Source organism: Sus scrofa, chromosome 1 (assembly GCF_054392235.1).
Source record: "Sus scrofa isolate SSC_HxYL_T2T_F1_AM1 chromosome 1, Sscrofa_HxYL_maternal_Yorkshire_Landrace_v2.0, whole genome shotgun sequence".
NCBI classification, from domain to species: domain Eukaryota; kingdom Metazoa; phylum Chordata; class Mammalia; order Artiodactyla; family Suidae; genus Sus; species Sus scrofa.
In genome coordinates this window covers 278,552,955-278,566,169 of record NC_139383.1, presented here as the reverse complement: position 1 = coordinate 278,566,169, position 13,215 = coordinate 278,552,955, and the positions used below count along the sequence as shown (strand labels likewise).

The 13,215-nt window shown below is 56.2% G+C and overlaps 1 protein-coding gene across 13 annotated transcripts in view; it reads right to left on the bottom strand.

Annotated features, from left to right (window-relative positions):
- The window catches only part of NEK6 (NIMA related kinase 6), a 92,867-nt gene that overhangs the window by 40,162 nt on the left and 39,490 nt on the right, over window positions 1-13,215 (bottom strand). For 10 of the 13 annotated variants that reach the window (XM_084989641.1, NM_001444643.1, XM_084989280.1 and 7 more), the window contains 1 exon segment: window positions 5,048-5,166. In XM_084989641.1, the coding sequence (XP_084845767.1) occupies window positions 5,048-5,137 (90 nt within the window). In that variant the 5' untranslated portion in view covers window positions 5,138-5,166. 13 annotated transcript variants of the gene reach the window in all.

Here is a 13,215-nt window from a genome sequence, read left to right as displayed (position 1 = left end):
AAACCCAGCTCTCTTCCCCAAGTCAGATCAAATTAGGCCACAAATGCCCCCACCCTGCACTAATTTGAGTTTAAAATGTTTGAACCACAATAAACCTCGGCCATCGACAAATCCTTTCTTTCCTTTTTTTTTAAAACAGGAGCATAAAACTACATGTTAAAAGAATAAAAACGCATTCGCCCAATTAATTTTCTGAAATCTCATTAAAAAATTTAGCCTGACTAAGTCAGACTTCTGACCTGAATTTTAATCATCTTTACACTGGATGGGTCTTTTTTTCCCTGATATTTGCAATGCATCATTAATTTTAAGGCAACCGTTTCTATGATTTTAAAAAGCACACTTCATCAGAATGACATTTCCTGTAAACGAATTTCACCTTTAAAGACATCTGACATTGCGTGCGGGGAACTTGTAATGGCTTTGGTGTATGTGTACACAGCGATGTGTTTTAAATCTGCACGGTGCACAAGAAGGATGGGATTTACAAAAAGTCCATATTGTCGGACTCTCTACAAGGCCAGCCCCTGTCAGCTCTTCAGGATCTGGCTATTTTCCTATGAAGCTGGTCTTCCTTCTTGCAGCCCTAGTGGCACGAAGGGGCTCGGGGCAGGGGTAGGGGATCTGGAGCCACTCCTGCCTCTGCCCCTCAACAGCAAAACGGACAAGTGACTGCTCCTCTCGGCTTCCTCCCTGCAAAAGGGAGTTCTCAATAAGACCTCCTTCTCTGCACTGGGAGGAGGACAAAATGACCTAAGCGCCAGGCATCGTAATGCAGGTACAGCCCCCACCCTTGACTGTCTCCACCTGGACGGTCTGTCTACACTCAGCTCTGTGCCAGCAGCTCGTGGGAATGGTGAGCAAGAGGCCTGAACACAGAAGATGCCCCGAAGACGAAACCTCAGGTCATCTCAATTATGGGGGCTCTTCTGGGACGAGCCTCGCTAACCCAGCTCAAGGAAAGCCGAGCTTAAACATACGGATGAGAGAATCTGGAACCAGCTCCAACATCTCACAAGCAAAGACTTGAAGGGAAACAAACCATAAAGAGCATCGGCCCCCACCATCAGAGAGCTGGCCATGTCCTCGACCTCCCTCTCCCTCGTCCCTTCAGTGATCAAGGATGAGAAGCTGGTTTCTCCCCCTGGAAGTCTCTGGAATCATCCCTCTCCAGGTCTGGCCCGTTGAAGGCCAAAGCACCCTCTTACCTATTTTCACCTTACTTGTGCCTGGAGCCCCCGCCACCAGGGACGTAAAACCCCAACTCTCCTGCCAACTTAAACCTATGATGGTTCCCCATTTGCTACAGATTCAATTCCAGATGACAATGGAGATTCCAGGCCTCTCACAAACACCAGCTGTGCTACCTTATCTAAGCCCCAGTATTCAAACACGGATCTCACCCAACTGGTCTTGCACCTGCAGGTCTGGCTCTTTCCTCTTCCTGGGATAGCCTCCTCTCCCTGTTTTGCCCCAAACTCCTGATCATCATCAGACCACCTGTCATCTCCTTTCTAGAGTGTTCCTGGTTGATCCTGGGGCCCCAGCCAGAACCAACCACCCTCGTTCTCTGGCTCCCTCTGCGTTTGTCCATCCCTCCCTGGGTGTTCCCACGTTTGCACTGTCTTGACTTACGTGGAGGGCTCCCTGGCAGCCCCAAGGCAGAAATGAGACAAGTGCCTGGTAAATTTACAGCACTTAGCAAACACTTCTTGCATTTTAATGGCCATTCATACTTGGTCATTAAATCTCCTCTAACTGCCATTCCTGCTTTGGGAAGAGTTTCATAAGGATTTTGGTCGGTGCAATGAAGACCCAAAGCCAGCCATCTCCACCTCCTGCAAAGTTATGTGCATTCCTCTCGCTCTGAATAGTGCCGAATATAACTGCACTTGGCACGTCCCGAGCAGGTTTGCAAAGACTTTCCAGATGGAAGACGCATTAGCTGGGGCTTTCTCAGACAAGAACACCTTTCTCTTCTTGGAAAGTCATGTGGTTCTCAGTGGGTCAGCTGAGCCTTGTGTCTCATTCCTGATGACACTGTTCTGAGGCAAATCATACAATCATAAACCATCGGGGCTTTTTAAACTCTTTTTCTCAACTTCATTCAATCATTCATTCATTTGAAACCTCAATAAAAAGCAAGCATGTTCAGCTTTCCCAAGTATATACCAATTTCACATACGATTCTGCCAAGTTCAGGACACATATGCTGACAGCACCCAGAGCTAGAAAGCTCCTTGAAATGAACAAACCACTAGCCTTGGACACAGAAGGTTAACGAAAGCCAGAGTCTGAATGTTCACGCAACTGTTCCTTCTATACTGGGGCTACCTCCAGCCCTGTGCTCTTTAGCTGCGAAAACAAAAATGATTTTTAAAATCTAAGAATAAGGAGTTTCTGTCGTGGCTCAGTGGAAACAAATCTGACTAGTATTCATGAGGATATAGGTTCAGTCCCTGGCCTCAATCCGTAGGTTGATGATCCAGCATTGCCATGAGCTGTGGTTGTAGGTCACAGATGTGACTTGGATCTGGTATTGCTGTGGCTGTGGCACAGACCAGCAACTACAGCTCCGAATGGACCCCCTAGCCTGGGAACCTCCATATGCTATGGATGTAGCCCTAAAAGGAAAAAAAAAAAAACCAAAAAAATAATAAGATCAATGATAAATCATTTCCTGAACATCCACAATGCTGGGTACTATGTTGGGTATTTAAAATATACCGTCTCATTTGCTTCATGGCCCCCATTTTACAGATGAGGAAACTGAGATCCAACGAGGTCCTTTACCCAATGTCACCCAGCTGGTGAAGGACGGAGTTGGGACCCAAACCCAGGCTGGTCCAGAGCACAGCATCCTTGCCTTTGTGCAGCCTGGCCCTTTCCTCTAAGGATGATTTCAGAGAAACAGCAGTGCCTCCTGCCATAAAGGAAAATGCCTCTGCTGTCAATTTGAGGTGTTTCCATGTCCTGAAACAGGTAGGAATTGAGCTGTGATATCTCCCCAGACAGTGTTTAAATACCCGTGCTGCATGAGACGAGGCGAGAGAAAGTGCCAGGCTGTTTTCATTCCGGCCCTGACCTGCAGCAGCCCCAGTGTCAACGTGGCTGTGCCCTGGTTCTGCGGACCTGGCCAGATGCTGGTGGACCGGGAGCATCTTCCCTGCCAGCCGCTAGCCAATGCTGAGCAATTGTGTCTAATTACACTTAACTATGTCATTCCCTGCTCCCACATGCACGAGGAGACACCCGGATGCTGCCGCCGCCGCCACCCACCACCACCACCTCCTTGCCTGGTTCGTGAAATAATTACGGGGCACTCTGCTCTGCCAAATGAGGCTGTAATTAACCCTAATTGCTCAAAATGCAACTGGCTAATTCAGGGAGATTAATCAAGGGGGACTCAATTGTTAGTGAATGACTTAATATGACAAATTGCTACATTACCCAAGGAGGCCCCGCTGCCCCCCAGCCATCAGGGAGAGGTCCTGGTGGACGCTGGACCAGCAGGGTCCATGGGCTTCCCGGCTTCCTGGGAGGATCTGCCTCCCCAAATTCCACCCAGGAAACGGGCCCCCGCATCCCAGCCAGTAGCTAGAATAGGGAGTATGAATAGCACAGATCCCTTTGGACACAACACACACTGTCCCAGTTCATATGTCGCCTCTGTGTGAATCCACAGAGGTGCCCCCTTCCCTGGGGCTGAAGCCCCAGGGAGCATGGCTTGCTGAGGCTCAGGTACAGAAGGAGGACTTCAGCCTCACCTGCCTCCTTGGCCAGGTACCTTTGGGCAGTGCATGACCTGTGCAACTGTACGTGACAACCCTGCCCAAGCAGGTCAAACACCATTCCACCTGAAGTCCTCTGACAGGACTAGGCAGTTAGAAGCCTGACAACCCTTCCATGGCCCAGGAAGGTGGCGCTCTCTGAGTCTCTTCCTGATTTACGTTTCATGGGCCTGGAAAAAAAGCCAACCCTAGACAATTATTTTTCATCCTTCCAGGCTGCCCACAGGCCCTACAGCAGCTGGCCCTGGCCTCTCTGCCCAGCTCAGCTCGCTCTCTCCTCCAGGCCTCTGCACGCCACTTCCTCCAAGAGGCCTCTCTGGTCCCCTGGTTCGGATCACATGCTTTATGGGACTTCCACTGTGCCCCCACTTTCTTCTGCTTTCTTTCTTGTCTTTCTCTCCCGCTGAGGCTGCTGCTCCCACCCGTGTCCTGGGCAGAGGCACCACCCAGCTCTGCAGGTCATGAACTGAGCAGGCGAAGCCCCGCCCCAGAGGATTCTGTCCAGGACCTGGTGCCCCAGTGGGATGTGATCACGGCCATGACCTGTGCACACGTGGGGAGCAGCACCGAGCAGGGAGTGGGGCGGTGGGGGGGAGAAGGCTCCCCAGAAGCAGTGGCATTTGGACTAGGGTCTGGAGGAGTAGGTGAGGGGACCCCAGGCCCAGGAACAGCAAGTGCAATGGCGTGGAGTGCACGAGCAGCTCAGAACCCCAGAAGCTGTCTTCTGAGACGCTGCGAAAGGCTGCCTGGCTCTCCAGAGAGGGTGGGGCAGGTGTAAGGAAACCAGCATTCCCAAAGCTCTGCTGGTTCTAGACGAAGAGGCTACAGAGACCAGAGCACAGCTAAGACCAGAAAGGAGGCAGACGGGCTCAGAGTGAGGAAGCCCTTTCTGACTCCATTCCCCTGCACCCCTCACTCTTCTCGGGGACCCCACAACTCCTTCTAGGTTTGTCCTTCTAACCAGTGCTGATCTCTCCGAGTTAAAGCTGTTCCATGCACACGGAAACCCCAGGAGCAGGAGTGGGGCCTGGCATCCCAGCCCAGAGTCTGGCACAGAGAAGGCAGCTCTGAGGGCTGCTGCCTGAAATGAAGGGCTGATGTGCAGGGGTGAGCTCTCTCCAGCGCTGGGGTATTCAAGAAGAGGCTGCCTGGGGGCTGCCGAGGGGCTTCCGCCAGTGGCTGGGACGCAGCAGCCTCACGGATCTGTGTTCTGCAGAGACTCTCCAAGGCACTGCAGACAAAGGAAGAGGGCTTACCTGGGGGTCAGGAGGGTGTGCGGGCCCCGGGGTGTGGCAGAGGTTGTTCGGGCTCCCTCCGTGGGGCATGTGACTGGGCTGTCCTGCCATCCTGCATGCCAGCCTCACGAGGGCACAGGCTGCAACAGAAAATGAGGGCTTTCTTACACACAGACCTATTCACTCTCTCTCCTCCATGGTCCCGAGACCAAAGATGTACTTTCACTCGCCCCATCTCACGGATGCGCAGGCTGAGGTGCAGAACTGTTAAGCAACCTGTCCATAGTTACCTCGCTCGGAAGTGGCAGGCCTAGGACTCGACACCCCACAGGACACACCGTCCCTCCGTTACGCTGTCCCAACTACGTTGCCAGGACTGTCCCCATCGGATAGCAGGGGAAACAGGCTCTGTGCAGGGAAAGTCTAAACGCAGACCCCAGCCAGCAAGAGAAGCACCAGATGCAAACCCACACATGCCAGACTGCAAAGCCTGTTCCTTCTGCATCACTGTCCCCCATTCCTGACCCCCATTCTCTGCCCCCCCCAAACACATAAACCCAGGTTGGCAGCCTAGGTGGCCAGGAGAAAGAGAGAGAGACCTTGAGTCAGACTGCAAGCAGCAGCTGCAGCAAGGACTCCACATCCCTGTTCTTGCTGGGCCTTGGCACACCTGACATTGGGAAGTCCAAGGCCAGGGGTCCCACTCACAGTCCTGCATAAACCTCTGGGCAGAGGCAGAGCCCTCGGCACAGGGGAGCAGCCCCCTCAGCCTCCAGGGCTTGGGCTGCCACAGCAGAGACCCCCAGGAGAGTCAAGGATACCAGTCATCAGTTGCCATAGTAACCACAGTAGCTGTCCCTGTTAAGCGCCCATCCTGGGCCCAGGACTGAGCTAGAGGCCATCTCAGCATCCCTCCCAGTATCACTTCCATGGTTGGTGTCATAGGCAGCGTCAGCCGGCCTCTCCAGCAACAAGCACCCGCCCAGAAAGGACGCAGGCTCAGGCTCACAGAAGCAGCTGGAAGGCCAGTGATCCCCCAGAATGCAAGAGGAAAGCCCTCCACTCACCCACCAGCATGTCGGCAGCCCCGAAACCTCAGTGTCCAGGCCAGGCCTGGGCTCCCCCAGCATGCCAGGAAGACACAGGGTGCAGAGCCCCTGAATCAGGCTGCTGTTCCTTCCACCAGACCCTGCCCTGGCTGTCCTGTGGGCACTTCTACTTGATCCAAACAATCCTGAAGGGCTAGCCAGGCTATAGGAGCAGCTTCGTCTATACCCGCTGCAGGGCTAGAGTCCCTAAGAATCAATGACCCGGGGGGTGATTATGAAACCCAGTTCCCCTGCCTCCGGTGGGGATGCTCTGTGGTATAACTCCCTCCAGAGAAGGGTGTGGGGTCTGGGACTCGATCTGAGATGGCACCCCTGCTTGTCTGCCTCCCCTATGCCTTCGTGGCTTCCCTGGCATGGCCTCCCCTCAAGGCCTGCATCTGAGAACCTCTCTCTAGATGGACTCTGCCTCTCGCCGCCTTTCACCTGGTCGTCCGCACCCCAGCCACCCCCACCCACCAAAGCCCAAGGTGACGGGCCCTGCAGCGTGGCCTCCAAAATGGACACGCGCCCCACACAAACGGGGAGTTCTGGGCAGCGGGACCGGAACCCGAGCATAGCGGGTCAGTGCCCTGGAGACCTGGCGCGGATCACCTTTCCTCCCCACTGGAGTTGTTTCTGGTACCTGATGGGGCATCATCCCGGGCTCAGGGATGACCACGACACCTGTCAAAGGGTGTCCACCGAGCCCTGAGTCGCCTGCTGAGCTAGCCCCTCAGCCTCCCCGACTCTGCCCTTGAAGGCACCCGGAGCCTTCCTAGAATCCGCATACTGGCGTCCAGCAGCCGACATTCGTGTCCTCATGGTGGGCCCAGCTCCTCTCTCAGGCCCCTTTCCTCAGCATTTCGGGGTAAAACTGCTCTCCAGCGGAGTTCCCGTCATGGCGCAGTGTTAACGAATCCGACTGGGAACCATGAGGTTGCGGGTTCGATCCCTGCCCTTGCTCAGTGGGTTAAGGATCCGGCGTTGCCGTGATCTGTGGTGTAGGTTGCAGACGCGGCTCGGATCTTGCGTTGCTGTGGCTCTGGCGTAGGCTGGCAGCTACAGCTCTGATTAGGCCCCTAGCCTGGGAACCTCCCAAAAAATGGCAAAAAGACAAAACAAAACAAAACCAACCAAACAAAAAAATCCCCCAGCTCTCCAGCACACTCAGTGGATGGCAGGATGGAGCAGTGGCACAGTCTGCACACGGCACCCACCTTGGCCGGGCAGGAGGCCCTGGGTGGCTGGGAGCATCCTGCCAAGCACAGCTTGGGCCAGGGTCTCTCCTGCCTGTGAACCTGCCAGTCCTGGGTCCCCCCGCGGCATTTCATGGGCCTCCTTCCTTCCGATGTGTACTTACCAAGAGGTAGCTCTCCTGCTGTCCCTCTCTGCTCTTATCTCAAGGGGGTGTCACGTGGAGGGCATTACAGGGTGTGCCTGTACCTCTGAGGCCTTTCCCCACCCCCACGCTCCTGCCTGTGCCCCAGGGCAGGCCTCGCCTTGGCCCAGATCTCTGGGTCCCCCGGTGCCAGCCACCCTTTCCACCGAGCCCTCCTCCTCCACGTGGGCCACTGAGGCCCGTCCTGAAATGCAGATGAGACCACAGCCCCCCTTGGCATCTTCCCGCCTCCTGTGCCTGAGCTCCTGTGCCGCTGCCACCCCCCCTCGACACAGGGAGGACCTGGGGACGGAAAGCCCCAGGATAAACAGAAAAATGCGAGCAGCTTCCCGAGGCAACAGTTGTGACTCAGGGGGGAAAAGTGTGTGACAATAAACCGGATACAGAGGGAACAAAATGTAAAATGCGCATGCATTTCAAGATAAAACCGGAGACTCCCGCAGGCTCGGCAGCTGCTTCGGGCTACACCCCCAGACCCCTCGGGGTGACACGTTCGCCATCCTCTGCCCTTAGGGGGACCTCGGGGGGGAAGGTTGGAGGAGAAGTGTCTTCAGCGACAAGACAACGTTCTATCTTCATCTCAGAAGGCACCAGGCTCGGCCCACAGGCCAGGCCCCTGAGGGACTCGCTCACCTGCCCACCTGCTGCTCACAGACCACGTGGATTGGAACCCATGGCGCCTCCATCTCTGGCTCCCACGTCCTGCCTCCCTCAGCCTCCTGGGGCCAGAGGGCCTGGGTTTGTATCTCGACCCTGTCCCTCCCCGGCTGGGACCTTGGGCAGGTGGCACGGGACAGATACCCAGTAGGTATCTGCCTTTATGATGTCGTTTGCCAGGTCCCCACCCGACGTGGGATCCAAAAGCTGTGCCCAGAGGCAGCTGCCTGCAGGCTCTCAGGAGCTTACCCTGTTCCTCACACAGGCCCAGGAGCAAAGCAAGAGGGTCCTGGGCTCATCAGAATAATAGTAAATAAGCCAACAACTGTGGGCCCGTATGATACTGGGTCCTACTTACACGCTTCACCTGTCAGCCCAGCTCATTTTAATCCCACCTCCGTGAGACAGGTTTTATTATTATTTTTGTCTTTCCAAGGCCGCACCCGTGGCATATGGAGCTTTCCAGGCTAGGGGTCTAATTAGAGCTGTAGCCACCAGCCTATGCCAGAGCCACAGCCACGCCAGATCTGAGCCGTGTCTGCACCCTACACCACAGCTCACGGCATCGCCGGATCCTTAACCCACTGAATGAGGTCAGGGATCGAACCCGCAACCTCATGGTTCCTAGTTGGATTTGTTTCCACTGCACCACGACGGGAACTCCCAGCTTCTATTATTGTTCCACATTACAGACGAGGAAACTGAGGCATGGGGAGGTTGAGACTTGGATCAAATGGATCACAGGTAGTGGAACCAGGACTCAAACCCCTGCCCCTCCCCACAGGCTCTAACCAGCAACACCTCATCTTCCTTTCCGGAGGCTCCCCACTGACAAGCCCCCTCCACTCAAGAATGGGGCATGGAGTTTCCTGGTGGTCTAGTGGTTAGGATTTAGTGCTTTCACTGCTGCGGCCCGGGTTCAATCCCTGGTTGGGGAACTGAGATCCCACATCAAGCCGCCGCATGCAGCAGCCAAAAAAAAGCAGGCGGCGGCGGTGCCAAGTGGGCGGCAGGGGTAATCCCAGAGCCGGGGGGTCACAAGGAGCCACTCCCCACACAGGGCCTCACGGATGGGATCCCCAGAGTCCTCTTCCTGTACTGCTGTCCACACCCCTTGTCTGCCGATGCCCTGGGGCTTTGGTAAATTACTGCTCCTGAGAGCGGTTCTGCCTGGAATCTAACAGAACCTGCTGCACCTTGTGCCTGCGAGGCAGAAGGGCCTTTGTTCCAGGAAAGGACTGCAAGTCACAACCCCCCGCAGGTGCCAGACAGGGCCACCACTAAGAGGGGGAAGGAGGGGACAGTGAAGGCTCTCTGAGCCTGCCAGTGGCCAGATCTCTTTCAGTTATCCTGGGCGTTGGGTAGACCCATTTTATGGATGGGGAGTCAGGTTCAGAGAGGGATGATGAGTCATGGTCAAGGTCATGTTGAGAGCAAGCCACAGAGGGGAGAGGTGAACCAGCTCTGCCTCCAAAGCCCCTTCCAGGTCCAAGACAGTCACTGCCTTGAGAGGCTCTCCGGGGTGTTGGATTTCAGAGGATTTGCATCCTGTCCGTCTATATCCCACACAGAAACCCAGACCCTTTACCCTGAAAAGTCCTGCCAGAAGCTCCTTCTTAGGGGGTTCAGATGCAGACAGACCAAGGCAGAGGGCTGCAGAGGACGAGACACTGAAAGCAAAGACCCTGCAAGCACTGGGCACCTCCGGGTAACACAGGGAGCTGCATGTCCCTCTTGGCTCCTGCCAAGCTGCAGAACAATGGGGTCCAGGCTGCCAAGCCTAAGTCAGGGGCCAAAAATCTGTGGAATGTCAGACCCAGAGCCTCAGGCCATGCTCGGCACCACCTCAAAGAGAGCCTTTCTTCTGCAGGGAGCAAGGGTCTGCGTTTCCCCGGCGCTGGTGATGCAGAGTGTGGCTTCCCAGCCTGGGTTCCACACCTGGGCCTGCCTACCAGGTACCCAGAGACTGGAACAGGTTGGGCTCCCAGGGGGAAGGCCTAGGGCCTGGTGGGAGCCTGACTGCCTGGGTTCAAATCCTAGCCCGGCTTCCTTTGAACCACACAGTGCCTCAGTTTCCTCATCTGGAAAATGGGGCTAAGAGTAAGCGTTACATTTCAGGGTCACTGAGAGGAGTAAATGCGTGAGCAGATGTAAACTTAGAGCCTGGCACATGTGAAGGGCCCTCGGAGGCTTTAGATGCTACCAGTGTTGTTACTGCTAACCATCACTGGGCAGTGGAAGAGGGACTGCCTCCATGTGACAGACACAGGAACTGGGCTCAGAGAGGGATAGGGACTTGCCCAGGGTCACACAGCTGATAAAAGAACAGGGGCTGCTGGACTCCAGATCATGCTCTACTACTACGGCCTCTTTGGGATGGCTCTGGACAAACACCTTCCTTGGAGCTTAAGGGAACTGTGGCTGCCTTTGCAAAGCCCCAGTGTGCTTCTCCCTGCCCGGGCACCCGGCAAGGCTCTCACTAATATGAGCCGTGACCCTAAGGGCTCTTGGGGTGTAGGCTCTGAGGTTTCCCAAGTGGCCTTTCTAAGGTTTTGGGAGGAGGGGTTTCTTTGGCCACATCTGTGGCATGTAGAAGTTCCCAGGCCAGGGATCGAACCTGTGCTGCAGCAGTGGCATCACCAGATCCTTAACTGCTAGGCCACCAGGGAACTCCTGAGTGGCCTTTCTGACCAAGACTGTCACCTGTGCTCACCTCCCAATTTCTAAAACTTCCTCTAGTGGAAGTCCTGTCCCTCCTTTGTCTCCTGCCAAATACCACACCTCCTGGAGGTTGGTGGCTCAGGGAGGCCTTGCCCTCTTAGTGAGAGAGGCCCCAAGACGCCAGGAGGTCTCAGGCCAAAGACCCAGCTTGGGTAGGTTTGGGGGTCTGAGTATCTGTGCAAGTATCTGTCTACACCTGGCCTGGCTTCCAAACCCTGAAGTGGAAACAGGTGTGTCCGCCTGCCCTGGCCTGTGTGCGTGCGCAAGCAGTCAGGACATAGAGCTGTGAGCCCAGCCGTGTTCTCAGTCCATCTGCTGAGGCAGGAGTGTCACTGCCCCCTTTTTGGGGGTGGAGCTGGTGAAGGCCAATGTGACTCCTAGGCTGGAAGGTTCTGCCAAGCCCTGGGGAGAACCACAGAGACGACCTGGGACGCTTGGCCTCAGCTGGATGCCAAGCCCTGTGCCTGTTTCTCTGGGGAAGGCCCCTTTTCAGTCCTTCCAGCTGAGGGAACGCTTCCCAGGCTGTTTTCCCAAAAAAGAAAACCATCCCAGTGACGTCACACCCTCCTACACATGGAGTGACCCGACACCAGCTCAGGCACCTGGGGCCATTTCTATTGGTCCACTAGGCTCCTGGTGACAGAAACCTAGGAGGTATAGCTGCTGCTGGGGGCCTTTGGCCAGCCAGGAGAGGAGAGGTGCCACAGGCTGGCATGGCCCAATACACCCATACACAGATGGAGCTCTGAGGCCCAGCAGCAGACCAGGCAGCTCCCAGGCTAGCCCCTGGTGAGGTCAAGGCCAGACCACCTTCAGTATGAGCCAACATTCACGTTAGGCGTCCCCGAGCTGAGTAACGTGACATCTCCCAAGAAACACCAAGAGGTGCCAACAGCCCCATTTTGCAGATGAGGAAACCAAGGCTCCAAGGTGACTCCAACATGACGTGTCAAACTCAGTCCACAAGCGGAAAGAGCTACCGCTTGAACTTGCTCCTCAGACCAGAGAGGCTGTGCAGAAGCAGAGAGACGCCAGGGACTTCGTGTCCCAGCACGGGGCCTGGGCAGTACGGAACGTCCCACCCACGTGGACTGGCTGGTGGAAAGGATGCAGTTAACGGCCCATTGCTAGCAGAGCATGCACTGTGTGTGTGCCAGGCACGCGCCCAGTGCCATGCATGCCTCGCTCCACCTCACAGCTGCCCTGGGTGGGGGCTGCTATGACCCACGAAGCGCAGGGAAGGAAACGCAAGCTCCGACTGGTTAAGCAACAGGCCCGAAGTCACCCAGCAGGCAGTAGGCAGAACTGACGCTTGAAACCAAGGCTGCCTGACACCCCTAGCCCCTACCTACCTCCTTGGAAAGTGAGTCAGTGAATGAATGAGGCATGGCTCTGGCTGCTGTGTCCTCCCCCCACCCCGGCCCCCCTTCCCTTCTGGTCTTGGGATGAGCAGACATTGCCCATTCATCATGTGACAGGAAGCAGCCAGATCTCAGGCCAGCATCAAGGGCGCCCGAGAGCTGGAGGGGATGACCCGCAGCTGGTGTCTGGTTTCCAGACTGCTCCTGGGTCCCTTCACCCCCCCACCCCCAAAGCCACACTTGCTACTCAGATTCTTTGGCTCCACCAACAGCCAAAGCCAGGCTTCTTCTAAGACCTGGAACCTTAAGCAGGAAGGTCAGTGCAGCCTGAGCAGAGGGGTCCCTCAGCCCCCTCCTCAGGGCAGCAGGGCCTCCCCACTGATGGGCCTGCAGAACCCAAGGCCAGCGGCTGAGGGGTGATGCAGGGCCCACCCAGCTGGCATCTGCAGCACCCCCGCCCTGCCCTTCTCTTCCAGCCCCTCTCTCCTCATTCCCCCACCCCCATCAATCTCTAGAGGTCCAGGCCCCAGCCACCAAAAGTCCCAGGCACTCAGGACTCACCTGCCCAAACTGGAGCTTCTGCCTGTCCCTCCCGGGGTCCTCATCTCAGCGACGGGGTCTCCTGTCTGCCCAGGAACCCAATCTCGGCCCCCAGACGCCTCGCCCTCCCTCCCAGCCCACACCTGACCTTCATCCAGGCTGCTGATTCTTTCCACAAACAAGCCTCCACTTTACCCTGCCCCCTGCTGGCCTGGTCCCTTCTGGCCGGGGTGGGGGTTCCTGGAGTCGCCTCCTACCTGATGACCCGACCTCCAGCCCACCATGGGAGCCCCCCCACAAGGCACAACTCCCAACCCGCCGCTCTGCACCCACTGCTCCCCAGAAAGGGGCCTGGGTGTGCTCAAGCAACCCGCCGCTCTGCACCCACTGCTCCCCAGAAAGGGGCCTGGGTGTGCTCAAGCA